The sequence below is a fragment of the Delphinus delphis genome, chromosome 10 (genome assembly GCF_949987515.2).
Source record: "Delphinus delphis chromosome 10, mDelDel1.2, whole genome shotgun sequence".
NCBI classification, from domain to species: domain Eukaryota; kingdom Metazoa; phylum Chordata; class Mammalia; order Artiodactyla; family Delphinidae; genus Delphinus; species Delphinus delphis.
In genome coordinates, this window is record NC_082692.2 from 32,256,076 (window position 1) to 32,283,510 (window position 27,435).

A 27,435-nucleotide genomic window follows, 5' to 3' on the forward strand; every position below is an offset into this window, starting at 1 on the left:
CTTTAATGTTACTGAATTTCTTTTATGGTAAGAAAAAGTTGAACACATTCATTTTGGAAGGATGAGAAATGTTGAAAGGCAGCAATAAGAAAAAATAACCTATAACTCCATCATCCAGGAAAAAAAAAATCACTGCCAACATTGAGACACATTCTGTTTTGCTTCTTGCTTTTTTTTCCCTTCACCTGACGTATTCTTAGCTTTTAAAAAAATATATCTTTAGACTTCCAAGAGGTGACTTTTAATGGTCACATAGGGTTGATATACCATAATCTATTTGACTTACAGTAATTTTGGACATGATAGGTTCTTTGCAGTTTTTCAGTGAAAAAAATTAAAATAAATGGTCAGAGCTGTGGCATTACTCAACTCAAATTTAGAAAGCTCTTGAGGAAAGAGGTGATCAGAGTTGCAGGGAAGGTGGCTAAGAAGATAGGGTGGGTGTGGCTGTTCTGTCCAATGGAGAATGCAAGAAAAATTAGTCCAGCGGCTCCAACTTGTTGGGGGGTGTCTGTGGGAAGCTGCTCTGCACGGGCTAGGACTCCTCCTTCCCATGTTTTGAACTTAAAGATCGTGAAATCTTTTTTTTAAAATTATTTTTTACATTTTTGGCTGCGTTGGGCCTTCGTCGCTGCATGCGGGCTTTCTCTAGTTGTGGCGAGCGGGGACTACTTTTCGTTGCAGTGCGCAGGTGTCTCATTGCGGTGGCTTCCCTTGTGGAACATGGGCTCTAGGCGTGCGGGCTTCAGTAGTTGTGGCACGCGGGCTCAGTAGTTGTGGCTCACAGGCTCTAGAGCGCAGGCTCAGTAGTTGTGGCACACGGGCTTAGTTGCTCCATGGCATGTGGGATCTTCCCGGACCAGGGTTTGAACCCGTGTCCCCCCGCACCGCCAGGCGGATTCTCAACCACTGAACCACCAGGGAAGTCCAAAGTTGGTGAAATCTTGATTTGAAGGACTAGAGATGGACAATGGTGGTCCTGATCTCTGCCCTCTTGCCTTGTGCAAACAAGAAACGGTTTCCTGCCCTTGCCTCTGCCTTGAACAGATATCTCTGAGCCATTAGCCTGGAGGGATAGAGCTCCCTCACTCCCCCTACATAACTCTCTCAGTCTGAGCTCTGAGTTTGGGGCAGTCGACGATCAGCCTGAGGTCAAGAATGGATGTTTTCCGGGGTACACAGGTGGGAACTTGCGGGGGCACATTTACAAAGTCAGGGGCGTTCCCAGTTCAGAGAAGCTTCCCAGTAGTGGTCACGAAAGTAGTGGGGTAGGAAAGACAGACGTGACGGAAGGAGGGACGGAGGGGGTGGGTGAGTGGGCCAGGCTAATACTTAGGCACGGATCGATCCTGGAAGGTTGTGGTTGGCAATGAGGGCGGCAAGAAGCGGACGGGGCGGAGGAGGAGGGGAGCAGACAGATTAAGTAGGTGATGTAGGATTTACAAATGGAGGAGGCGTGGGCTGGTGACAGGAGGAGGGCCAGGAGCGGCAAGTGTGCCCTGAACGTGCATGGGATATATATGAGAAGCGTGATGGGAAGCGGGCTGGTGAGAGCAGAGGTGGGGCGTGGGGTGAGCAGTGCGGGTCACGAAAGCGGAGATGTGAGATGGAGAATAACGGCTGTGCACATTTGGCCGACCCTTTACAGTCCGCTCCCATTTAGACTCCCATAATTTCCTCCTCCCATCAGGGAGAGCGAGGTGCGGAGAGGTCGGGCGGCTGCGGAGGGTGGGGTCCCAGGAGAGCGCGAGGCCCAGAGGAAGGGTGAGCACCGGGGCGGGGGTGCGCGGTGCGTCGCCAGGGGTGGGCGCCGGGCGCGGGCGGGTGTGGGGCGGGCCGGCTACGGGCCGGGAGGGGAGGGGGGAGGCGGGCTCCGCCGGCACACGCCGCGCCTGGCAGGCGGCCTGAGCGCGTGCGAAGAGCCGCCGCCGCCGCCGCCGCCGCCGCTCGGGGTCGCCTTGAGCCCCAGATTCCCCAGCGCTGGCTCGCATGGCAGCCGCCTGGCCGCCCGGCCCCGCGACCCGCTAAGGGCGGTCCAGCGCCCCGGCCCAGCCCTTCAGCTGAGTCCGTCGGATCCGGCCTCGCTCTGCGCCCCGGGGCGCGCCGCCTCCCAGCCCGAGGTGAGGACCGCGAGGGCAGGGGCGCGCTGGGCTGGGGGCGTTCTGGGGTGCCCAGGCCCCGCGCCGCGGCCGAGCCGAGTGCCGTGAAGGTAGGAAGGGGATGCGGGAGCAAGTCCTGCGGGGAGTCGGAGGTGGGGGGCAGAGACTGCTCGCTGCCGGGAACCAGCCCCCTAGTCGCCCCCGTGCTCGAGGACGCCCCTCGGCGCTGTTCCCTGTCCCTCTCCGTCCGACTGCGTTCCCCGGCCCTTCCAGTGTCCTGACCTCGCTCTGCGCTGCCCATCTTTCAACTCCTTCCTACAGAGCCCCCTCCCGGTTCCTGTCTCCAATCCCCTCGTCTGCTCAGACCTTCCCAGCCCCCTCCCTCCGCTGCCCCCACCGCTTTTTTCTGTCTGGATGCCCCTCTCCCCTCTCGGCTCGTTATCACTCGGAACCGGAATCTGTGCCGCTATCTCCGCGTCCGGCCGCCTCCCAGCCTGTGCCGTCCCACAGGTGTCCGCACGTCTGGCGGTCCGTCTGTCCCTCCCGGGGCCGGGGCTGACCATGCCCAGCGGCTGCCGCTGCCTACATCTCGTGTGCCTGTTGTGCATCCTGGGGGCACCCGTAAAGCCTGCCCGAGGTGAGCGCTCCCCTGGGCTCAGGTCACGGCCCTGTCCGGCTGTCTCTCGCTTGCACGTTGACCTCTGCCGGCCAGAGATGGCACTGCAGGCGCTCCGACCCGCGGGGTTGGCGACACCCAGGACATCCCTTTGGAATGGGTTGAGTCCCTGTTCTGCCCTGTCCCAGAGCTGAGTCCACCCAATTACTGGGACCCTGCATCCTCTCCCTAGCCCCGCATCTCAGGCAGCTGAGCGCTGACCCCGGGCTCACCCCTCTCACATCAATCTCTTTCAGCTGATGACTGCAGCTCCCACTGTGACCTGGCCCACGGCTGCTGTGCGCCTGATGGCTCCTGCAGGTACCTCTCCGAGCACGTGCTCCCAAACGCTGTGCTCCACATTTCCCGGGCCTCCACACCCACAAGCAGCTCAAGCCCCAGAGCAGCAGAATGTCTAGGGGCTTAAGACTCTACTGCTCTCTCCCCATCCCCTCGTGCACATGGCACACAGGGCAGAAGGCCAGCCCTTCACCCTGTGCTTACTCCTCCCCAGTTCCCCTTTGCCTTGACTCTCCTTTGCTTCTTCTAGCTTACGGCTCCCCACTTCACTCTCCCAACCAGGCATTCTGCAACATTCCTCTTCAAGATACCAGGAGAAAGACCCGAAGCTTGAGGGAGTGTGGAGAGTGGGAGCCATAAGGAAAAGGGGAGATAAAGGAAAGACATAAATAGAATTGGTTTAGCCTGGAAAAGAAAGGCTGTTGCAAGGGTTGCTGCGGAGAAGCGCTTACGAGAGTCTTTTCTGATGAATTTGAGTAATTGACTCACTGGGGTGGGGCTGGGCAAATTCTGCAGCAGGAGGAAAAGAGTGTCTGGTCATAAGGAAATGAGCTGACAGGGCAAGGTCCTGAGGGTGCTTGGGACTCTCTGAAGTAGAGCAGGCATTTGCCCTGGAATCAGGGTAGGAAGATAGTCCTGATGACCTTTCAAGGTCACTCTTTTTAGAAAAAATGTTTCTAAGCACCTCAGACATGCCAGGAGTTGTGCTGGGGGCACTTAGACATCATCGTAATTTCCTCCTCCACACATCCCTGCCAGGTGTATCCCTAGTTTACAGGTGAAAAAAACTGAGGCTCAGAAAGGTTAGACAAAGTGCAGAACCAGGACTTGAATGCTGGTGTCTGATGGTCTGATACCATATATGTGTCCCGTGACCTTGCACAGCCCTATATCAACCGGGGATAGGCCTGCTTTCACTTGGGGGCTGTCATATTTGTTTCCTAGAAGCTCTGATCTTGCCTCCTCCATTTCTTCACATCCTTCTACCCAGAGCCCTGACCCTGTGCTTCTCCCCATCAGGTGTGACCCGGGCTGGGAGGGGCTGCACTGTGAGCGCTGTGTGAGGATGCCTGGCTGCCAGCATGGTACCTGCCACCAGCCCTGGCAGTGCATCTGTCACAGTGGCTGGGCAGGCAAGTTCTGTGACAAAGGTAGGGGAGTAGAGAGGGTAGCTGTTGTTTGGGGACCCCATGTGTCTTGGGAGAACGTCCATCCTTATTTATTGAGCGCCTCTTGTGTCTGGCTCAAACCCGAAAATATATGGTAGCTTATAATTTTAGACTTTATACCTATCTGTTGTCTGAACTGGTCCTAAACACAACCCTATGTGGTAGGCAAGACACCTGCGGAAAACTGTACTCATATCACAGATGAGGAAACTGAGATCTACAGGCAAGATACAACTTGCCCAAAGGCACTTTGAGACAGACTAACAGGGCCAGGGCTGAGTGCCTCCCGACTCCAAATTCAGTGTTGTGGTTTTCCCCCACTACACTGTACCAGCCCAGGCTGGGATTGTAGTATGAGCCACACCCACAGAACTTTGGGTGGGGCCTGGGCAGGTCTGGGTGCCAGACATGAGGGGCTAACCCCGAGCCCTCCTGGTCTCCTCTCCAGATGAGCACATCTGTACCACACAGTCCCCCTGCCGGAACGGAGGCCAGTGCGTATATGACGGGGGCGGCAAGTACCACTGTGTGTGCCCACCGGGCTTCCACGGCCGTGACTGTGAGCGCAAGGCCGGACCCTGTGAGCAGGCAGGGTGAGTGCTGGCCCCAGGTTAGATGAGGATCTGGTGATGGAGGAGAGAGGACTGTTGAGAGGATGGTGGGGCAGCGTTAGGGCTGACGGTCAGAAGTCCCACACGGGGGTACTCGAAGATAAAACCCGGTCTGTCAGAGTATCTGTAGGGTTTCTCAACTTTTTTGGTACCATGTGAACCATTTCTCCAACAACAAAAATCTACAGGGGCTGGAGGTGTAACACATCAGTGTGTGACTCCCCTGGGTGGGGAGGCTGAGGGCCTAGGACTCCCCTCATCCTCCCAGGAAGGGTGGCACGCAGCCCCTAAAGTTGTTCCACACAGCAGCCTTATGCCTCGTGGTGAATGGGGAAATGGCCTACAGGTCTGGACTCTTCCTCATTTCCAGGTCAAGCCTGAGAGCCTGCGTGGATAATAACTGTACACTTGCCTTGAGCCTTGCTTTGGGGCCAGGCCCTCTGCTACTTGCTTGACCCTGGATTATCTCATCTAACCCTTACCATTTGGGAAGCTGGGTACTGCTCTTATCCCATTTTTATTTTTTTAAAAAACTTATTTAAAATTTCTTTAACACTTTTATTTATTTATTTGTTGGCCGTGCTGTGCAGCTTGTGGGATCTTAGTTCCTCAACCAGGGATCGAACGCAGGCCCTTGGCAGTGAAAGCACAGTCCTAACCACTGGATCGCCAGGGAATTCCCCTAATCCTAGTTTTAAAATGAGGCATTTGAGTCTCACAGAAAAGTGGCTCAAGGTGACATAGCTAGAAGGGGGGTGGTAGTGGTGGCAGTGATCAGGATGTCCACCCGGGCTACCCTGCAGATGGCAGTCGGTAAAATGCCCTCTCCCACCCCACTCAGCTCCCCGTGCCGGAATGGCGGGCAGTGCCAGGACGACCAGGGCTTCGCCCTCAACTTCACATGCCGCTGCTTGGCGGGCTTTGTGGGTGCCCGCTGTGAGGTGAACGTGGACGACTGTCTGATGCGGCCTTGTGCTAACGGCGCCACCTGCCTGGACGGCATCAACCGCTTCTCCTGCCTCTGCCCTGAGGGCTTTGCTGGGCGCTTCTGCACCATCAACCTGGATGACTGTGCCAGCCACCCATGCCAGAGAGGGGCCCGCTGTCGGGACCGGGTCCACGACTTTGACTGTCTCTGCCCAAGTGGCTATGGTGGCAAGACTTGCGAGCTAGTCTTACCTGTCCCAGATCCCGCCACCATAGCGGACATCCCCCCGGGGCCCACCTTGGCTGTGGTGGTACCTGCCACGGGGCCTGTTCCCCACAGCGGGGGCGCCGGTCTGCTGCGCATCTCCGTGAAGGAGGTAGTGCGGAGGCAAGAAGCCAGGCTGGGCGAATCCAGCCTGGTGGCCGTGGTGCTGTTTGGGGCTGTCACTGCCGCTCTGGTCCTGTCCACGGTGTTGCTGACCCTGAGGGCCTGGCGCCGGGGTGTCTGCCCCCCTGGACCCTGTTGCTACTCTGCCCCACACTATGCCCCGGCGCACCAGGACCAGGAGTGTCAGGTTAGCATGCTGTCGGCAGGGCTCCCCCTGCCGCCTGACTTGCCCCCTGAGCCTGGGAAGACCACAGCACTGTGATGGAGGTGGGGGTTTTCCTGCCCCCTCCTTCGTCTCCTCTGCCGCTCAGAGTGGATTGGCCCTTTCTCGCCACCCCTCAGCTGGGATACCCAACACTGAGGGACCTCAGCCTCATGCCAGAAATATTATTTTTTTAATACAGAGTGTAAGATGGAACTTTATCAAATAAAACTATGGAAGTGCACGTGGGCTCCTTTGTCAGAAAAAACCCGCCTGGAGTCCCAGATGCAAGAGGGCCAGAGCAGAGGCCTGCTTCTGGGGAAGCCGCGGGACTCTGCCCCCGAGAAGGAGTGGTTTGTAAAGAAGAGCCCAGGGTACCCTTTTCCCCTCTGCGGAGGTGAGAGAGAGGTAGAGCCACAGAAGGGTGTAAACAGCGGCAGGCCCCCCGTACCAGGCAGCAGTGGGTAGCACAGAGGGAGGCCCTGTGGGCAGGGACGCGGGGCCCTCAGGGAGAGGAGCGGGCTCCCTGCTGGCTGCTCTGCAGCAGCTGCTGGAACAGTGAGTGGGGCTGGCTGCGCAGGACGGCGGGGGAGTCCAGCTCCGCCACCCTCCCGGCTTGCAGCACCAACACCCGGTCTGAGTTCAGGATCGTGTTGAGCCTGCGTGGGAGAGGGTGGTCAGCGTGGGGATGGAGGACGACGCCCTAGAGAAAGTTGACCTGCTTTCCCTCCTCTTCTCCTCTGGACAGCACCAGCCTGCCCCACAGGCTTCAGCCCCTGGCTCTGTGCTAGGGGAGGGGCTGCAGGCTCCCTCAGACAATGCGCTACAAAGGGCCTGGGTTGGTGCCTGGAGAACACGGAGCTGAGATTCATGGAGGTTGGAATCTCTGGAGCCCTGACCCCTGGGGTTTCTGAAAGGAAGGGAGGCTATGGGTCCATGACACCTTAGCCCCTGGTTAGATTCTCACTCTGGATGCCTACACACCTGTGGGCGATGGTCAGCACTGTCTTGCTGGCAAAGCGTTTACAGATGGTCTGCTGGAGCAGCTGGTCTGTCTTCTGGTCCACGCTTGCTGTGGCCTCGTCGATACACAAGATCTGGACCATGTGGAGAGGATGAGCAGGGAGGAGGGAGAAGAGGGTCAGCCGTGGCTGCTACATAAGCCCCAGCCCCCGCCTCCTGGTCTGGCGCAGGCCAGCCCACAGCTCCCCACCTCCAGCTCTAAAAGAAACGCTAACTAGGTCCCTTGAGACCTCTCCCAGTCCACTTCCTCACCCCCCACCCCTCACACGTCCCCTGCCTTCTTCCTGGCCCTCTCGAATGTCCCTTCCTCTTGTCTTACCTTGGCATCTGTGAGGAGAGCCCTGGCCAGACACAGCAGCTGCCTCTGCCCCAGAGATAAGCTCCGGCCCCCCTCGCCCAGCTCGCCATCCAGACCACCTGCAAAGCGCAGCATCTTCATCCCTGAGTTCTGAGCCTCCCTCAACCCCCTCCCTGCTCACTCCTGCCACCATGCAGGACAGGACCTAGAACTCACCCATAGACATGATCACCTCACTCAGGTGGCACTGCTCCAGGGCCTGCCACAGGGCCCTGTCCTCGTACAGACCCCGGGGGTCCAGGTTTTCCCGAACACTTCCACTGAACAAAAAGGGCTCCTGGGGGATGATTGCCAGCTGGGATCTGGGGGATGAGGACGGGACAGGACATGGGGGTCTTGGCTGGAGATGTGGCCACTTCTGCTCCCAGCACAGGTTTTAGCTATAGGTCCAGCCCTTCAGAAAAGCTTGGGGATAAGACCTGAACGTAACCCCCGTCCTGTTCCCCGCTTGGTCAGCCATGTACCTAGAACTGTGCCAGTGCTATGAGGAATACCAAAGGAACCAAAGGCCTAGACTCTGCCCTTAAGGAGCTTACATCTCACTGAGGGGCAAAACAGAACAAGCACGAGCTAAACCGTATGGTACTGACTCCCATCATGGGACAGCAGTGGATGGCAAAGAATGACCAGAGGGGACCAAGGAATGACTGGATAGGGGATGCTTCAAGGTTGGAAGCGGGCCTGAAATCGGGTCCTGAGGAGCCATATGGTCAACCTATGGCCACCACAGGTTAGAAGAGAAGGCAGGAAGGCCAGGGCCAGGGCCTGGGATCAGTAATGGGCTTTAGGACAGAGCATCCCTACCTTTTTCCGCATCATGGAACTCAGAAAAAATGATACTAGGGCAACGTGGTTGGGAGGCGTGTTTAGCTCCAGGTGAGACCCCTTGTGGCCAGAGGAAACTGGCCCAGGTCTCCAGCTGTCCCAAGCACCGCCTGCCAAGCCCGAGGTCACAGCACCTGGGAGGCTCTGACTCAGGAGGCAGTGACTGGTGGTCTAGAGCGGAAGGTGTATGCTGGGAAGTACAAGGTGAACCTGGGAAGGTGAAAACCTTAGGACCACAGCTGTGAACCCCGACCTGAGCACTGGCAGCTCACTATCCTCGCCTGCTTGTCCCATCCTCCGTCTCACCTGATCAACCCTGTCTGCCCTGAGTTTATATAAAGCCTTCCTAACTGGGCCTTCCTCTAAGTGCCAGTAGTCTGGTCCCCTCTCCTCCCTCCCCCAGACCTGAGCTCGGCCAGCTCCAGCTGGCTGGTGTCCACGCCGTCCAGCAGCACTCGCCCAGAACTGGGTTCTAGCAGCCGAAAGAGCACCAACAACAGGGAAGACTTGCCAGAGCCCGTGCGGCCCACGATGCCCAGCTTCTCTCCAGGCTGCACGTAGAAGGTCACCCCATCCAGGGCATTGGGCAGCCCTGGCCGGTACACCAACACCACATCCTGGAACTCCACGCTCCCCTGGCTCAGCCAGCCAATGCCCAGCTGGTGGGGTCCGTGGGTGGGAGAGGGAGGGAGATGGGTGAGATGGGGAGGAATGAGGAGAGTGGAAGGGAGAGGAATGAAGGATGGATGCCCTGAGAGGAGAGGTGGGGGAAACGAGGAGTGATGGGGGGATGGACACAAAAATCAGGGAGATCACAGGGGACGGTACAGGAGCAGAGAAAAAATGGTGGGGGGCACAAGGAAAGGAACTGGGGGAGAGACTGGGGCCGTCAGGAGGATCCTTCAGGGTTCTAGCACCCAGGCTGGGGTGAGGGCGCAGGCTACCTGCGGCCGCTGGCCCTGGGGCTCCTGGGGCAGGTCACAGGAGTATTCCTCCAGCCGCTCGACGCTCACCATCATGGCTTCTGTCTGTGTGAAGCTGCTCACCAAGCCGGAGAGCAGGCCCGTCAGGGACAGGGCGTAGGACAGTGACAGGCCCACAAGTCCTGGGGGAAGGGAACACAATTGCCAGGGGAGGTTTGGACGCTGGGATGTGTGTGGGGATGGCTGGGAAGAACGGGCGAACCCTGAGCTGTGGACCGTGGGCATTTAGAGGAAGCTGGCATTGATGCAAGAAGATGCAGGAGCCAGCCCAGGCCCACAGGAGGCTGGCTGCAGCAGAGTGGAAAGGCTACGAGGGAGGACGGGTGGAAGGCAGGTGGGCTAGGGCCAGTTGCTAAGTACTGAGGACGGGTGAGCAGGGAGGGGCGGAGATCAGAAGACTTGACTAGTCCCAGATCCACGACCACCAGGGTGAGTGACTCCTCGAGACTCAGTTTCCTCAACTCTAAAATGCGCGGGTGATGAGAATGACAACATATCCTCACAGGGAACCCTGGCTGGGAGGTGAAAATGCTTGGGGCTGTAGGGGCAGTGCAGGGAGAGGTCTGGGGCAGGTGCTGGGAAGAACATACTTCTGAGGTGAGAGTGAAGGGATCCGGGGCGGCACCTGGGTTGGCGAGGCCCTGCTGGTGCTGCACCAGGGCGATGCCTGCGATGGCGCTGACCACTGCAGCCCCCATTAACTGTAGCCGAATGTCCAGCCACTGCATCGTGGCGCTGGCAGCAAACTGGCACCTCTGGTTTAGCTCCAGGAGTCTCTGGTTCTCCTCCTCAAACCTGGGGGAAGCCACGCCACAGCTGCACGGACCTGCCCAGACGCCCTGCCCGTAGGATGCCTCCTGCTCGGAGCTGACCTGCACGCCCACAGGCTGCACCTCAGTGGTACGGAGGAGCCAATGTGCTCTCTCGTAGGGGTCTGCTCAGCGTCACTCTCCCCCTTTTCTGTTTCTTTCCTCTTCCCCCTATGCCCTCACCCACCCTTCCCTTCTCAGGAGACTGAGACCCGACCCCCTTCTTCTCAGGGGTGCCCCCTCCCCCCAGCACCTCACCCCCCTCGCACTGGTTGGAGGAGGCGGACCTCACACACCTGTAGGTGGTCCCAGTGGCCCGGAGCACAGGGAGGCCCGCCAAGGTGTCAGCCAGGTGGGTGTAGAGAGGAGACAGGGTGAGGCTGCCCAGGCGCCGCAGCTCCCTCGAGGAGGCCCTGTAGTGGCGCTGCACGCGATAGTGGATGAGGCTCAAAGGCGGCAGCAGCAGCAGCAGCCAGGGCAGGCCAGAGCCCAGCACAGCCAGGAGGCCCAGCAGGCCTGCCGCGTTGGCCAGGAGGATGTTGAGGATGAAGGGCAGGCTGTCATCCGCACAGGCCACGTCGGAGGAAAAGCGGTTGAGGACCCGGCCCGTGGGCGTGGAGTCGAAGAAAGTCACTGGCGCCTGGGAGGAGGGGTGTGGGTGGGCCAGGGCAGGGGTCAGCAGAGAAGCCATGGAGGCAGCCCCTGGGGGAGGTGGGCTGGGGGGAAAGGCCCAAGGTAGAGAAGAGGAAAGGAGTAAAGTGTCCCCAGAGTTTGGGGGCACTGAGGCGGGGCTGGAGGAGCTTAGAGGAAGAATACCCCAGGTGGGAAAGAGACAGTCTCTCCCATCCCTCTGGCTAGCGGGGGCCCTGAGAGGCCAGGCGGGCCACCCCTCTACTTCTGTGCTAGGCGTGCCTAACCCCCTTTCAAGGGCAGGTAGCTAATCTCTTTCCAGAAGATGGAGTCTTCAGGCCATGAGTGAGACTTAGTTAGACGTTAGGAGGAACATTCTGATTGCCTGTGGCGGGACAGAGTGGTGAGGGCGGCAGTCAAAGTCCACACTGTCCCATGGTCAAGCGCTCAGGCTCCGGAGTCAGACTGCTTCTTGGATTCCAGCCCTGCCACTTACCAGATGTGAGACCCCACGTAAGAGGGCTTCATCTCCTCAAGGCCCCTGTCCCTCATCTCAAAAAGGGGGATAGTAATGAAACTGTACCTCCCGGGGCTGACAGCAGGACTGAAGCCACAGACAGCAGTCAGGAGCTTAGTAGGGTCTGCCTGCCACAGAGCAGGTGCTTGGTAACTGCTAGCTATTCAGACTACTTACTACTGGGAGGTACGGTCTCAAAGACCCTTTCCTTTTCTCTACCTTCCCTGTCCCCCAACTCTCTGCCTTTACTTGGGGATCAGTCCTATCTTAAGGCAGGGCACTAGGTCAAAAGGCTTGCTGAGGGCTTCCCTGGTGGCGCAGTGGTTGAGAGTCTGCCTGTCGATGCAGGGGACATGGGTTCGTGCCCCGGTCTGGGAAGATCCCACATGCCGTGGAGCGGCTGGGCCCGTGAGCCATGGCCGCTGAGCCTGCGCATCCGGAGCCTGTGCTCCGCAACAGGAGAGAGGCCACAACAGTGAGAGGCCCGAGTACCGCAAAAAAAAAAAAAAAAAAAAAAAAAAAGGCTTGCTGAAGCATTTCCTAAAGCCAGCTTATGAGAAATTAATTCCTTCACAGCCTGAAGATGTGGGCAGACAGTGGGCAGCTGCTCCTGGAGAGGCAAGGGAAAGACCCACGTGTCCTGGGTTCATGGCCACAGAACTAGCCTTGCCCAGGTTGCACACACTCTCAGAGCCTGTTTCCTCATCTGTAAAATGAGGATAATAGTACCCACCTCACAGGGTTATAATGAGACCCTAATAAGATAACAGACAAAAAAAGAGCTTCGTAATAATAACAACATCGTTAATAATAATTGTAATTGGGCACTTAGTATATGCCAGGTACTATATCCTAAGCACTTTCGATGTACTGATTAATCCTCATGATGACCTATGGGGCAAGCAACAGACTATATATACACACAGCAACAGGGATGGACCTTAGAAAGACTCTAAATAAAAACTGTGAGAAAAGGAATGTCATTTATGAAACTGTGTGCACACAAAACACAGGCATTTTGCAAAAAGCCAAAAAGATACATATTAAACACACCTAGGACGGCTGCTTATCAAGGGAAGGAGAGGAAATGAAAACAGGGTTTGCAGATAAATAGGAATGGATTAATACATAAAATTAAAGAGGGATCTCACGTGAACTAAGGGGTGATTAACTCAGTCCTCTGCGCCGGAAGTAAATCTGAGGAAGATTCTCTTCTCCCCGCTTTATAGATGAGGAAGCTATAGGCCTAAGTAATTGGGTTTGAACCCAGGCAGCTGCTCTGCGCTTGGCCTCTCCAGGTCTCAAGTGCTGCACCCATCTGTGAGGGGCTGTTTTCTCCTGAGGACCAGGAGGGGGGACGGGCCCCTGATGGAGCCCAGGTACCGGAAGGGCCCCCCATGCCACCCCCACCCTCCCATCCCCTCACCATGAGGACTCGACTCAGCAGGCGGCGGTGCAGGGTGGCGGCTGCTCGGAGGGTACCCGCTGCAAAGAGCACTGCCCGGAGAAGGGTGCAGAGGGAGTTGACGCCAGCAATGGTCGCATACACGGTGAGGTAAAAACGGATGTCTGAGGAGCCATTGGGGGCAGCTTTGGGCAGTGGGAACACTGAGGTGCTGGGTGGTGGGGAGGGGGCTGTGGGTAACCAAAAGTGGGGCCACTCAGGGGTCCCTTCCCCACGGCCCCTCCCAACGCCACTGCTCCCCACCCTCCAGGAGACACAGGCCCTGGAACACCAGCCCCCCAACTCACTCCCTGCCTGGCAACCACTCTGAGAGCCCCAGGCCTGCTCCTGGCCCCAGCCACTCACTAGAGGCTTCCGGGGAAGAAGAAGAGCAACTGGGCAGACAGGGGCCCTGCGGAGCCCAGGCTGGTGGGAGCTGGCGCCTCCTGGGAGCTATTCTTGGCTGCCTTCAGCTGAGCGATCCAGTGGGCGAGCCACCAGTCAGCCGAATTCCTGGTTGCTGGGTGGGGATGGGAAGGAGAAAGCTGCCAGACAGCTCATCTTCTTCCTTCTATTCAGACAGCCCCGTTTCCACCCTCCTCCCCAGCCGTCCCCACCTTATGTCCTCCCCAGTGTCCACTTCTTTCCTGGGCCCATCACCCTTCAACTCTGGGGAGAGCGTGATCTTGAATCTGCAGAACGGGAGTCAGCCTTGGGGGCAGATCAGAAGAAGGCTACGGAGCATCCCCGCTCCCCCCCGGCTCCCGGTTCCTGGGACCCTCAGAACTGGGGACATGTCTCTAGTCCCAGCTGTCGCCCACACATGGTCGAGTGTCTGGGCTTTGTAGTGATTAGTACAAGGTGATGGATGTGATGGGGACCTAGGCGACAGGGCTGGGGGTGGGATGAAGGCCTGCAGGGTTTACTCCTACCTTGCATGAGGAGCAGAGAGAAGAGGATGGCGAGGGCCAGGCCCCAGCCCACGGCCCTCCAGTATGCACGGTACACGTGGAAGGCCACGGCGCCCTCCTTCTTGCTTTCTTCCTGCAGCAGGCGGCCAGACGTGCTCTCCTCCACCTCCAGCCCCTCCTTTGTTTTCTCTGGGTTCTGTACTGATTGGGCTGTGACTGTGAGAATCAGGGAGGTGGGCGGGGGGGTATTAAGCTTACAGGATGACAGTTGAAAACCTTAGTGTTTTCAGGGGCAGGCAAGCTTCCTAGAAACATCTCCCTACAAGTGTGGTGGCGAAGAGCAGGCTCTTTCCTCTCACCCCGGGCCGTACCTGGGTCAGACTCTTGTCCATCCTCAGCCCAGGCTTTGGGGGCAGCTTGTACCAATGGCAGGATCTCAGAAGGGGGCCCTGGAAGGCAGCAGGGGAGATTAGGAGGGGGCTCTTCTGGGTATATTCTATGCCTTTCTAGACATGTGAGCCAATCCACCTCCCATGCTCTTTGGACCCCCTCCCTGACCTACCCTAGCAGGGCTGTGCCCTGGACCCGCAGACTCTGAGCAGGACCATCAAGTCCATCCCTCTCTGTCTGGAGTCCGATCAGCACAGACAGAAAATGTTCACCCCTGGGAGGAGAGTCACGGCCACCTGTGAGAACCCTGTCCAGAGGCACCTCTCACTACCGCTGGGCTTTCTCCTCATGCTTCCTGGAACTCCTAACCCGCTGGTGGAGCCTCATCTGCTCCTGTTTCTCTCCACTGAACGTGCCAATGGTCATGTCCCTCTGGATAATAATCCACCAGAGTTTCTGTTTATTTGTTTTTAAATAAAATGATTGTTCTAAACCTGACTGCTTTCCTTTCTCCGAGGACATCAAACTGTTTTCTGAGATCCTGGGCCTCTAAGTTCCCAAAGCTCCCAGTCACAAAGCCTGCGTCACAAAGCCACAGGCTCCTTTCCCTCCTGCTCTCTGTTCCTCACACCAGTTTTGTGAAGGCAGAAGAGGGTCTCCCATTAGACAGAAGTATGACGGGGCCCAGATCACACACAGAGGGGGTGGCAGAGTCTGCACTTGACAATCCATCTGTCGCACCCGAGCAGATGGCTCCCTCGCTCAGCCGGGCTCCCACCCTGGTGGCCCACATTACCAGCCTGGATGAGGCGCCCGGCCTCCATCAGCAGCACCACGTCAGCCCTCTCCAGGTACTCGGTGCGGTGGGTGCACAGCAGCCGCGTGGTGTGGCTCAGCACTCCCAGGATGCACCTGTGCAGCAGGTGGTTGGCCACGTCCGCATCCACGGCGGCCAGAGGGTCATCAAGGAGATAGAGCTCCTTCTCCTAGGGAGAGGTGGGGGCATCATGGATATCAAGTCCTCTGGCCAGAACCCAGACCTCTCCTAGGACGTGATCTTGAGGCCATCCCGGAATATGGTTGAGAGGAACTCTGGGGCTACAGCAGTAAAGAAGGTGGTGAGACCAGAGGGTGGACTTCCCTCCAGTTATGCAAGGCCAGTGCCCCAGGGCCAGTGTTCAGCTTTGCTGGGTCCCAGTGCCTCAAGCCACATAATGCTTTTTAAAGAGCCTTTAATTCTGCCTTCAATCTACAAAAGGGGGCTGGGATGGCCAAGGGACCAACACCTTAGGAGTATGCAGGGGAGAGGGAAGAAACCGGATGCCTATGAAAATATCCCCACACTGCCCCCTCCCCAGCGAAGCTCCTGAGGCTCCGGGCTCCCCCATCTTCAACTTACCTGGTAGACGGCACGAGCAAGGGCAATCCGGGCCCGCTGTCCTCCGCTGAGGGTCACACCCTTCTCCCCCACCTCTGTCTGGTCCCCAGCAGGCAGGATCTGACAGGACAGGCACCGCAGTGTTGGTCAGCGAGCCCCCCAATACTTTCCACCCCATTTCCTATCCCTCTGTAGGGAAGAGATGGAGGGGGTCAGAGAGCCAGGGAACTTGAGGAGACTGGACTTGACTTTGGGGTATGTGAGCCAGAGGGGACAAACCACAACTCCAACAAAAAAGAGCATTTGTTGAACACGTTTTTCTTCTTTTTTTTTCTTGAGGAATTTTTAATAAGCTTTCCTTTTTTTGTTTTTTGTTTTTCTGGCTGCGCCACGCAGCATGCTGAATCTTAGTTCCCCAACCTGGGATCGAACCCGTGGCTCCTGCAGTGGAAGCGCGGAGTCTTAACAACTGGACTGCCAGGGAAGTCCCCTGTTGAACACTTTCTATGTGCTGAGCACATTACAGGCATCATCTCATCTGACCCCCACGGAAACCTTATGAAGTTGACGTTATTTCATTTTCACAGATGAGACCAAAGTTCAGAGTAAGTACCCTGCCCAAGGTCATTCCACAGCTAGCAAAGGGCAGGACACGAATGTAGATCCTTAACCACTCTGTCACACTCACTACCCTGCCTTTTCAACAGGCAAGGATGAAGATGGCCAAATTCAAAGTGAAACTTTCCTAGGTTTTTAGAGAAGGAAGGTATCCCGAGCCTTGGAAGAGGTATCCTGTGGCCTTGGGAGAGGTCTCCTTAGCTAAGGGGTCCCCATACCAGAGGAAGCACCTGTGGTCGACCAGATGGTGGCTCCCCTGAGGGAAAAGCTTTGTGATTCATTTTTCTTAGTACCCAGAACAGCTCCCTGTACCCAGGAGGCATTTGGGAAATGCCTGATGTAGAAACAAATGATAAGTGGACATAAGATGCTCCATGGTTGGAGTCAAAGGTCCTCCTTTCCAGGGAAGTTCCACATCTACCTGGACAGGGTTGTGCTGATGACAGTCCTGCAGGGGATATGGGGGTTGGGTGGGAAAGTCACGGGAGAAAGCTGGACTCTCATCCCCCTTAAATTTAGCATTCTGGATGTGGGGGGTCTGATGGGCTTGCCAGACTTCTCTAGAATAACCTTGACTCTTCCAGTGGGAGGTGGGAGAAGGCCTCTTGAATCAGATCATTAGCCAGATGTACAGAGAGCTAAGCCTCATAGGAAACCCTCCCCTAGTCCCAAAGGCTGCAGGGTTCCCTCGGCTGCTGTGTGGAACACCCAGTCTCCCCCCCACCCCCACCCAGGCCCTGTGCAGAAGCTGGACACTCTGGGAGGATCAAAGCCTGATGGCCAGTCCTGGGTAAATGATGCCTGAGTACAAGCAACCCCTTCCCAGAGAAGCAAGTCTCTGACCTGCGGTGTTAGGGACGGGGAAGCGGGCGGCCAGGCACTCACGCTGAGGTCATCGTTGAGGGCACAGGCTTCCAGCACTTCCTTGTACAGCTGGGCATCAAACGTCTTTCCAAAGAGGATGTTGTCTCGGATGGTGGCAAACTGGATCCAGGGTTCCTGGGTGGCCAGGCCAAAGCCTTTGGACAGCCTCCACACTGCCACCCGCCCCCGCAGCCTGCAGAGAACCAGGCCAGCAGCATGGGAGGCTGGCGCCCCGCTGGTCCCCTTTCTGCCCAGCCCCTGCCTCTCAGAAGCCTCTCCAGATTGCTGTCTTTTACACGGGGTCCCGCTCCATGTCACATGGCTCTCTAGATGGGCAGCCACTGAGGTCGAGGGATCCTAATGAGGCTGGAGGCTCACTCTGGACGGGGAAGGGAAGAAATTGCTCTTCGGCTGCAGCCAAGCAGCTGTCATATGTCGATGTGCTCAGAAGAGAGTGTGGCCACCACCCTGCACTCATTCATTCTCACCATGAAATAAGAAGGCCCTCCCTCACACCTCTGCTCCTCTCTGGATCCCTCCCGTGCACAAGCACACTTTCTGAAAGAGTAGCTGATGCCGGCTGTTTCCATTTATTTCTTCACTCACTATTACAGCACTTCTAACACTCTGTGGTGATGGTTTTGAGAACCCACTTTCACTTCCTTCCCCTTTACAGACTGAAAACTCTCCCAAGAAACGGACCATGTCTTGCTCATCCTGGCATCCTGTGGCCTCTAAAAAGGTGTCCACCATGTAGCAGGGGCCAGGAAAGTGCTGACGAAGGGCAGAGCTGAGGACACAGGGCGCTGGAAGTTGCCTACCTGTGCAGCTCTCCCGCGATGGCAGCCAGCAGTGAGCTCTTCCCGCAGCCCACCTTCCCCACGATGCCCACCAGCATACCCTGCAAGGAAGCCACACAAGTGTCAGGTCTCCCTCCTGAGGCCCTGGGATAGCAATCATCCCATGGAGGCTTCTCTCTAGGGAAAGAATTCTCCACCCCACAGGCTGAGCTGTGCCTCAGTGACAGATGCCGTGTGGCCCCAGGGGAGTAGGGTGTTTTATTCTCCACTCAGAGAAGCATCAGTTTCACTGTGTGAAGGGCCTTTGGAGAGCAGCAGTGTGCCAGAGAGCACGGGAGGAAAACTGCCTGAGAACTTCCAAGGAAAGGTCTGAGGCAGGCGACCCAGGATGGGGTGAGGGGAAGGAAGGACTCCAGGCTTTGGGGCCCGGATGCTGGGCTGGCTAACTCCACCTGCAGCTAGATTTCTTTTTTTTTCTTTTTTATAATAAGTTTATTTATATATTTTTGGCTGCGTTGGGTCTTCATCGCTGTGCTTGCGCCTTCTCTAGTTGCGGTGAGAGGGGGCTACTCTTCGTTGTGCTGTGCGGGCTTCTCATTGCGGTGTCTTCTCTTGTTGCGGAGCATGGGCTCTAGGCGTGCGGGCTTCTGTAGTTGTGGCTCACAGGCTCAGTAGTTGTGGCTCGCGGGCTGTAGAGAGCAGGCTCAGTAGTTGTGGCGCACGGGCTTAGTTGCTCCGCCACATGCGGGATCTTCCTGGACCAGGGCTCGAACCTGTGTCCCCTGCACTGGCAGGCAGAGTCTTAGCCACTGCGCCACCTGGGAAGTCCCTGCAGCTAGATTTCTAATAGCTCAGGGCAAAAACAATGTTTTGCACAGGTACCCATTTCTGTGATTTGCAGTTTAAAATTCTCTGTGCTCCCTTCCTTGCTTAGTTGTAACATACATTCATGGAGCTATACTCTTTGTACACAATGGAAAAAAATTCCTTCCACAGAAACAGGTGGGGGCTTCCCTGGTGGCGCAGTGGTTGGGAGTGCACCTGCCGATGCGGGGAACACGGGTTCGTGCCCTGGTCTGGGAAGATCCCACATGCCGCAGAGCAGCTGGGCCCGTGAGCCATGGCCGCTGAGCCTGCGCGTCCGGAGCCTGTGCTCCGCAACGGGAGAGGCCACAACAGTGAGAGGCCCGTGTACCGCAAAAAAAAAAAAAAAAAGAAACAGGTGGGGCTCCTAGCAGCTCTGTCTGTGATGTCCCACACTGCCAGCCAGGGTTAGCCTATCTTCGAGTGGACACCAGACCAACCTGAGACCCTTCCCTGGGAAGCCTCCCTCTTTCTGGCTGTGGCCTGTAAGTGGAAGGGCTCTCTGCAGTCTTCTGCTCGTGGAGAGCAGGTCCACAGAGAGAGAAGAATGAGGCAGATACAGAAAGAGAAGCAGACGGAAGGAGCTGCTCGGCGAGTCGAGGCCTGGCTCTGGGCTGCTGCTGAGATCTGCCCACGTGCTTGCCTGTGGATCCCGCAATTCATCTCTATATCCTTCTTACAAATTCTTGTTGGCTTAAGCTAGCTCCAGTGGGTTTCTATGACTTATATCCAAAAAAGCCCCAACTGACACATTAGTAAAATTCCTTTCAAAAATTCCAGCCTTGTCTTGCCTGAACTAAGAGGAAAAACAAAACATTCAGCGCAAGCCAGAAACATGAGCCAAATGCGGCAGAGGCAGTTCAGGCTCCACTGGAGGACGCTGGGTTGAGCTGTGGGGCAAAGGGTTGGACACGGGTCAGGGGAGAGTGAAAACTCAGGACTCGGTGAAGAGGAGTTGCCGTCCTGCCAGGAATGTTCTTTCAAGTGCTTCTTTGATGATGTATGCCAGAGTGTGAGTCACAGGGTGTGATTCCTTTTCACCAGGCTAAATAGAGGATTATCTATACCATTTTCAAAATCCTTCTGAGCAGATGCTGCTGGGCCTCTCCCGGAGGTCCCTACCCCGGGGAAGATGCTGGATAAGTTCTGGAGTCTGTTCTGAACTCAACAGCCCCTGAGGGACACGGAGAGAAAAATGCAATTGTTGGACTGGACTGGGTAGATGTGAATGGTCTGGTGACCAGGGAGAGATGTGACTGCTCTGAAGTGGTTGTGTGTTAGAAAACTGACATTCAGAGATAAGGTATCATCTCCTCTCCAATGAGAACCTGCTCACCAAAACCTCTCTGGTCCTTCCCTCAGTAATTAGAGCCACTGGGCCATCTTGCTATGATTGGCTCTGTCCTTGTTTATCCGTCACTGAGCTTGCATGTCCCTCGTCAGTCCGGGGATTCTACTAGGGTGTCTGACCAACCAACCTTCTTCACTTCGAGGTGACTGATGAAGGTGTCCTGGCTGGTTCCAACTGGGTCCCAGGAGAAGAGGGCTTCATGTAGCTCCAAGGCTGTAGATGGCTCTGTCGGAGGATCTGAACAAGGAAGAAGCCACTCAGCTTGGGCTTCTAATCCACAATCTACCCGCCCAGGGCTAATTCAGCCTCAGTCTTGGTCTGAGGATTCTCCCCCAGGAAATGGCCACCTGTCCCGCCTAAATTCTGCTGCCTCTGGCTCCTCTTGGCAGCATCTGTGTACAGCAACCAAGGGGCTACAGTTCCCTCCTCCCCTGTGCCAGGTTCTGCCCTCCAGCTTCCCCTTACCTGGGCTGTAGCAGGCCTGGGGGTTGTGGTTGGGAAGGTCGAGGAAACGCTGGATCCGGTCCAGGGACACTTTGGCCTCCAGGAGGCCATTGATCACCCAAGGGAAGTTGTTGAGGGGAAGAATAAGCATGTGCACCAGTGCCAGGGCCGTGAACACCTAAGTGGGGTCGAAGGTGGGGGGAAAGGTTGGAGCATCACCTGAAGCTTGGGAATTATCTGAAGGCCTGCTCTATGGGTGGCCCTGCAGACAGGTCTGTGGAGGGGAAAACAGTGCAGCAGCAAAACTGAGGAGCTTGCTGGACAATCTTGGGTTAGAGGTGGCAGAGGTGGCCAGTCCAAGAATCCCAGAAATTCCAGATACTCCTCCAGGGATCCAGGTTGCTCCCTGATAAGCACACACACCTAGCTCACTCTGAGACCTTCTCAGAATTTCCAAGTACAACATCACCTGGCTATACCCAGCACTGGATCCACCCTGCACTGGATCATGAACTTTTCCTCCAAGGCCATCAGAATGAGGATAAGGGGACCTAACCAGAAGTAGGACAGAAAGAGGAGAGGAAAGAAAGGAATTCCTTCGCAGAGGGAAGGGTTATATATCCGAGGCTCCAGATGAAAGGTCCCTTCAGAGAATTTCTCCTTGGTTGGGAAAGGATAAGGCAGCCAGGGACCCTCCATCCCTCCTTCCCAGCCAGCACTGAGGGCCCCAGTCCACCCCTCACTCCACTGCAGTCTCCTTGCTGCTGCTTCTCTCCCATGCATTCCTACAGCCGTCCCCTCCCCTCCTGGTCCTCACCTTGGTGGCAGTGAGCTGGTGCCCCATGAGGACGTAGGTGATGAAGATGACGATGGAGATGACGACTGGCAGGGCAGCCCACAGGTACACACAGGCTGCATCCAGGTACTTGATGACCCAGAGTCGCCCCAGCTCTTGAGCTCGGCAGGCCTCTACACGGGCCCCCAGCGCCTGCTCCCACCCGAAGAACTTGATGACACGAATGCCACTCAGCAGCTCTGTCACGAGCTAGGGGTGGGGACAAGAGAGCAGTACAAAGTGGAGACACTGCTCACGTGTGTTCTCCTCTGCTCAGTCTCCCCCAGGATCCTGGCACAAGATGTCAGGTATTCTGAGCCCCCATATGCTCCAGCTGGGGGCAGGCTGGAGCTGGAATCCTCCCACCTTCCTAGATGAAGCGGCGGAAAGTAAAGCGGGGGTCAGGTGGTATGGGAACTATTTCTATCGGAGTATACAGGTGTAGGAGGGCACACCACAGCCCAGAGTCAGGCAGATGACAGGGCCAGGCAAGACAGGCAAGGGCCAGAGGAACTCCTTGAATCCTAACATTCAAACATCCCCAGCCTGCAAGCCAGGGAGGCACTGGGAGCCTTCCCAGGTGGCCCCGGAGACTAGTCAATAGCTGTCATGGGTAGGGGAAAAGGCCTCATGCCATAACCAGCTTTCAGAGACACCACCCTCCCCATTAGCACTCGGAGCTACTGCAGTAAGAGGTTGACAACCACGCTGTATGGATTCCCTAAGCCCATCATCCCCTCTGGAAAGGTACTACAATCACTGCACAACCCAGAACGACTCAGCCAGACCCTCACACCTAGAGTTGGCCCAGGCAGGAGAGAGACCTACTCCTTTCCCCACAGCCCACCCCTAAGAGGTAGCTGGGGTGCTCCTAGGCCTCTTCACATGCGGTTGTGGGGTGCTCTGTGCCTGAGATGAGGAGGTGGGAGATTGGGTCCTGGCTCTAACACTAAAATCCCATTTGGCCCCAGACAGGTTACCTCCTACCTCCTAGGGTTGCTCTTAGGGCTGCACGAGCTAATACTATAATATTCCTAACAGGCTACACTTACTTAGTGCTTACTTTGGGACTGGTACTTGCCAAGCAGTATCTCATACGATCCTCCAACTATGTTATGAGGCAAGCTATTATTATCCTCGTTTTACAGATGAGGAAACGAAGTCCCAAAGAGGTTAAGTGACTTGTCTGAAGTGATTAAACTAGTAAGTGGTAGAGTTGGGATGTGAACCCATGTCTGTCTTTCTCCAGTCTGAGCTCTCAACTTCTAGATCACACTCACTCTCTCAGGCACAGTGCATGGGAGGACCTGGGGACTCTGGATAACTGAGGGACCCCAAACGGCCCCTCACCTTAACCCGTGCATCCTTGTGCTGTAGCATCTCCTGGTTGCTGGCCATGATTCGGGTGGCAATCACTTTGTTGACGGGAACCAGCAGCAGTGCCAGGATCAGACCACCCACGAAGGCCACATCCACCTGCTGATGCAGCAGGTAGAGGGTAATGGCCAGCTGCAGGGGCAGGCCCCAGGCCTCATGGAAGCTCCCAGCAAAGTTGAGCAGCCGCTCAGAGTCGGTGCCTAGTAGGTTCAGGATCTCCCCAGTGGGAGGGCGTCCGGGCCCCAGCTGTAAAGCCTTTCGGTACAAGATGTTCAGCACAGCCCCCCGTGCCTGAAGTGTCACCTTCCGCACCTCATACCCATACTGATTCTGCAGCACAGCGCCCAGAACGGCCCCACCGGCCAGCCCCAGGGCATAGAGCAGGCCATTGCTTAGTGGCTCCTGCCCCTCCTCCAGGAAGCCCACCAGTAGGGACAGTAGCAAGGGTCCTGAGAATCCCAGCATGGTTCCCACCAGCTTCAGCAGTCCAAGTGCCAGGTAGCGCTGCCCCAAGGCCCCATACAGGGCCCTCCACATTCGGGTCCCCTCCTGCCATTGTGCCTGGAAGACACGGGCTAGGTAGGTTGGGTGCAGCCTGTCGGGGAGGCGGCAAGTGTCCTGGGGCTGCCGGAGCTCTCCACGGGCCCCACGGGCCAACAATGGTGCCAGCCAGGCATAGGAAAAGCGTGATAGCCAGCTCTCCCCATCTTCAGCTACCTCGGGTTCCTGTCCCTCGGAGAGAAGGGGCTCCTGGGCCCAGGGTTCCTGTGGCCGCCCAGGGACTGCCCAGCCCAGTCCATAGGCCAAGAGTGCAGCCAACTGCAGGATGAGAAGGCATAGGCGGGAGAGGGGCCCTGGGAGAAGTGGAGGCAGAAGTGTGCCTCGCTGGCAGTGCCATAGCAGGGTCAGCACTAGGGCTGGGGCTGGCAGGAAGGCAGTCAGAGTCAAGGCCAAGGGCCCCCGGGAGCGGCCATGAGGGGAGTGAGCCAACACCCACAGGGCCAGGCTGTGGCTGATCCAGGCCACAGCTGCCACGCCCCCGGCCAGCACCTCTAGCCCTATGGGCCCTGGGCCTGCCCCCGGTGGCAAAACGACTGGAAAGAGGTCTAGCAGTGGAAAAATGGAGAGCAGGAAGGAGGCTGCAAGTCGGACCCGCCAGCCAGGACTGCAGCGCGGGATGTAACCTGGATTCCTGGGGACAAGGGGGAAAAGAGAAAAGGAGGCATATCGCGGCTGACTCAGGGTCCAGACATACCTCCAGTAACTCACTTACCTAGAGGGAATCAACTCACTTTCCTGCCTGTGTACCTTATTTCCATCCCATTTTACTCTGGAACTCAGGGTCTTTTCTCCCAGGAAATCTTCCTGGATTAACCTAACCCATTTTTCTAATCTACCTATACCATTTCTTGTCATTCTTTTGCCACAGAAATAAAAAATTCTGAGTTAATGTTGTACGGAACATGAAGACCCTAATTACAAAAAACACCAAAGAACGAACAAAAAAACCCCAAAAAACCTGAATTTTCTTACAGATAACAACTAAGAGATGAGTTTTCATTTTTACAAAAGTACCTACATAAAATAACCCTTAAATTCATCCGAAGCACTATTAGATGGGTAAAAATTTGACTTACATACAGCTTCTATACACTAACACTATAGCCTAAATTTTCTGAAGCCTCAGAATATTCTACTCTCCGTTTCTCCAATGGCTGTAGAAGATGGTGTGGATCATTTTTGTGACTCCATTAACTGAAGAAAAACCTCTTTTCAGTTTTGTTTGTATCATCTTGGCAAAAAACGTTTTTAATAAACAAAAGGGTTATCTGCCTGCATTAAAAATCAAGTACAGGGGGGCTTCCCTGGTGGCGCAGTGGTTAAGAATCCACCTGCCCATGCAGGGGACACGGGTTCGAGCCCTGCTCTGGGAAGATCCCACATGCCGCGGAGCAACTAAGCCCGTGCACCACAACTACTGAGCCTGTGTTCTAGAGCCCGCGAGCCACAACTACTGAGTCCGCGTGCCACAACTACTGAAGCCCGCGCGCCTAGAGCCTGTGCTCCGCAACAAGAGAAGCCACTGCAATGAGAAGCCCGCGCACCACAACAAAGAGTAGACCCTGCTCGCCGCAATTAGAGAAAGCCTGTGCGCAGCAATGAAGACCCAATGCAGCCAATAATTAATTAATTAATTTTTAAAAAACTCAAGTGCAGGAAAACACACCTGCAACAGTACATATCAGAACACCTTGAAGGTTCATATAAGAAGAGGTTCATCTAAAAACATATAAATCTGTATTCCCTTTGTTGTTGGTAGGGCTGGGTTACTGAAAATTTTAATTGTAGGTTAAAATGTTTTGGGTTTCTTTTAAAAAATTCAGGGATCACAGTTATATGGAGGGGTTTATATTCAGATAAAAGTCAACCTTTAATAATTCTTTTTTCTAAGATGTGGGGACAGAAGAACATTGTGAGCCCTTGGAGGCTGGTACACTGGCTCCAAGCTGGCCATTAACCAGTCTTATGAACTCAGGCAAGACTCTTTCCTTCTCTGCATCTCATTTTCCTCATCAGCACAGTGAGCAGAGAGGAGTCTGGACCCAAAGCCCTCTGAGGTCCTTTCCTGTCTGAGATTCTGGATCTCTCTAAACCTTTTCAGCAACTTGCAAAAATCTGTTAAATGAAGTGAGATAACCACAATTTCTGTGGATTACATGTTGGTCTTTCTTGCCTTCTCCTTACACTGTGAGTTCCCAAAGGACTAGGCCAACTTTTTTTTTTTTTCGGTACTCGGGCCTCTCACTGCTGTGGCCTCTCCCGTTGCGGAGCACAGGCTCTGGATGCGCTGGCTCAGCGGCCATGGGTCACGGGCCCAGCCGCTCCGCGGCATGTGGGATCCTCCCGGACTGGGGCACGAACCCGTGTCCCCTGCATCGGCAGGCGGACTCTCAACGACTGCACCACCAGGGAAGCCCTAGGCCAACTTTTAAAAGATACTCCTCTGAGCACAGATAATCCTTCTGAGTTAGTCAGTGTCACTCTGTGCTGACTGACTAACCCTCTCCAGACTTTTGTCTCTGCATAAGAGACAAATCAGGATTACTCCCAGACCAAGCAATTCTGAAGCCTCTCCTACACAAGGAAGGGATTCATCATCCTCTAACTCATCTTAGGTAAGGACATAGTCTGTCCATTGGACTAGGGACTCCCAAAGACAGACCAGACATTCCTCCTGCCTTATCAGTAGCCAGAGTGAGATTAACTTTAGCCATATCTAGACATACAGGAACTAAGTACAAAATCAAGGTGAGTTTAGCACCTACACCTTATAGCCCCAAATTCAGGAAGGATTAAGGTTCTGATTTTGCTCTTCTCTTCTACCGACTGCTTCCTCTCCAACGAGTACATATGCTTTTCTTAGCCTAGAAACACTGAGGTTTCCTAGATGGAAGTGGTGAGAAACTGGTCCAACATCTTCGGCACACGTTAACCTTTTTGGCTTAAAAACATTGCTCACCCACTTTTGCCTCCAATTCGTGACAACTGTGTTTGCGCATCTGAAAATCTACAAAAGTGATGATTTCTACCATGCATCAGGCCTTTAAAAATGTGCCAAGCACTGCACTATATGCTTAAATGCATTATCTAAGTTAAATCTCCCGACAATGTTATGAGGCTCAGGGAAGCCAGGTAACTTGCCCCAAACAGCCACAATGCTGCAGAGTGGTTATGCCCACATTTTATTCTACTTTTGCCCCCTACTCCAGAGATCTCACTATTTCGGTTACACTTCCGCGGAGATGTGGGTTTCGAGTGAGGTCTGCAAGAACACAAGGACAGATCTCTTGCACCCACCTCGGGTTGCCCCAGTGGCAGGCACTGAGCACAGCGAGGAGCGCGTGGGGCAGGGCGCTGAGCACCAGCTGGGTGAAGCAGTGGCCGGTGGTGTCCCCTTCCCACACAGGGAGAGGCTGCGACACGCTGGTGCCGCACAACTGGGCCAGGAACCGCTCCATGGAGGCCTCACCTGAGAGGAAAGCAGAGGGTGGAGGGAGGGAAGGACCCTCCCAGAGAGAGGGGAATCCGCGTTCCCAAGTGCTAGGCGCAGGCAGGCAGCAGGCACCCGAGGGGGCGGGACGCTGACCAGGAAGCGGGGATGGAGCAGAGTGACAGCGCGTCCCCTGCCGGACCTCCCCGCCTTCAACCCCGCCCACAAAGCGGGACCTTCCCTTGCTGCCGCCCCGAAACCAGACACCGCCCGTTCTTGCGTTACCTCAGCGGTAGAAAGAGAGTTGGCTTGGCTCCCAGGAGCAGGCGGCTTTCTGGACTGGTCACCTGGCCGGGCTCCGCTTTTCCCACTCCCTGCGTCCCCGCCCCCAGAGATCTGGAACCTATCACCTGAAGAAGCTCTTTTTCCACCGGATCCCGAGATCCTCAGCACTGGTGGGAGCAAAAGAGCGTGCTGCCGGCTTGGGACCCTGACCAGGCTCGCATGGCACCCCCTAGAGGCGGGATGACCTCCCAAATTTTGCAGGGCTTCTGTGCGCCTGCGCATCTCTCCCTCCCCCCACCTCCGCCTCCCCCTCCCCCTCCCCCTCCCTCTCTCTCTATGGAGGCGAGCCCCTTGTATTATGGCGCGCTTATGCTGCCTCTCAGGACA

At 55.9% G+C, this 27,435-nt stretch overlaps 2 protein-coding genes across 4 annotated transcripts; one reads left to right on the plus strand and one right to left on the minus strand.

The window, feature by feature from the left end:
- The first annotated feature begins 1,373 nt into the window (after positions 1-1,373).
- Positions 1,374-6,411, plus strand: DLK2 (delta like non-canonical Notch ligand 2). Of its 3 annotated transcripts, none has more exons than XM_060021774.1 (7): positions 1,374-1,427; positions 1,691-1,764; positions 2,610-2,736; positions 3,012-3,075; positions 4,075-4,205; positions 4,672-4,816; positions 5,676-6,411. In XM_060021774.1, the coding sequence occupies exons 3-7, from the start codon at positions 2,661-2,663 to the stop codon at positions 6,409-6,411; spliced, it is 1,152 nt and encodes a 383-aa protein (XP_059877757.1). In that variant the 5' UTR covers positions 1,374-1,427; positions 1,691-1,764; positions 2,610-2,660. The 3 variants fall into 3 exon arrangements, with proteins under 3 accessions (XP_059877757.1, XP_059877758.1, XP_059877756.1); XM_060021775.1 differs by lacking the exon at positions 1,374-1,427 and adding an exon at positions 1,531-1,547; XM_060021773.1 differs by lacking the exons at positions 1,374-1,427; positions 1,691-1,764 and adding an exon at positions 1,893-2,120.
- On the minus strand, positions 6,129-27,187 carry ABCC10 (ATP binding cassette subfamily C member 10). The gene is made up of 22 exons (XM_060021772.2): positions 27,049-27,187; positions 26,631-26,802; positions 22,746-23,964; positions 21,378-21,605; positions 20,582-20,738; positions 20,244-20,353; positions 17,923-18,002; positions 17,123-17,294; positions 15,641-15,739; positions 15,038-15,227; positions 14,223-14,300; positions 13,873-14,067; positions 13,307-13,460; positions 12,923-13,112; positions 10,646-10,989; positions 10,166-10,335; positions 9,502-9,662; positions 8,963-9,216; positions 7,889-8,034; positions 7,694-7,791; positions 7,336-7,448; positions 6,129-7,010 (listed from the first exon to the last, which is right to left on the minus strand). The coding sequence occupies exons 2-22, from the start codon at positions 26,789-26,791 to the stop codon at positions 6,857-6,859; spliced, it is 4,473 nt and encodes a 1,490-aa protein (XP_059877755.1). The 5' UTR covers positions 26,792-26,802; positions 27,049-27,187; the 3' UTR covers positions 6,129-6,856.
- Positions 27,188-27,435: the final 248 nt, after the last annotated feature.

Excerpts from the sequence above, each read along its gene's own strand:
- ABCC10 (XM_060021772.2), bottom strand. The coding sequence starts at position 26,791 with ATGGAGCGGTTCCTGGCCCAGTTGTGCGGCACCAGCGTGTCGCAGCCT. Across the intron at positions 20,354-20,581 it reads CCAGGCCTGCTACAGCCCAG|ATCCTCCGACAGAGCCATCT; the intron begins GTAAGGGGAAGC and ends TTCCTTGTTCAG. Across the intron at positions 7,011-7,335 it reads GTGCTGACCATCGCCCACAG|GCTCAACACGATCCTGAACT; the intron begins GTGTGTAGGCAT and ends TCTCCCACGCAG.
- DLK2 (XM_060021774.1), top strand. The coding sequence starts at position 2,661 with ATGCCCAGCGGCTGCCGCTGCCTACATCTCGTGTGCCTGTTGTGCATC. Across the intron at positions 4,206-4,671 it reads AGGCAAGTTCTGTGACAAAG|ATGAGCACATCTGTACCACA; the intron begins GTAGGGGAGTAG and ends TCTCCTCTCCAG. Across the intron at positions 4,817-5,675 it reads GGACCCTGTGAGCAGGCAGG|CTCCCCGTGCCGGAATGGCG; the intron begins GTGAGTGCTGGC and ends CACCCCACTCAG.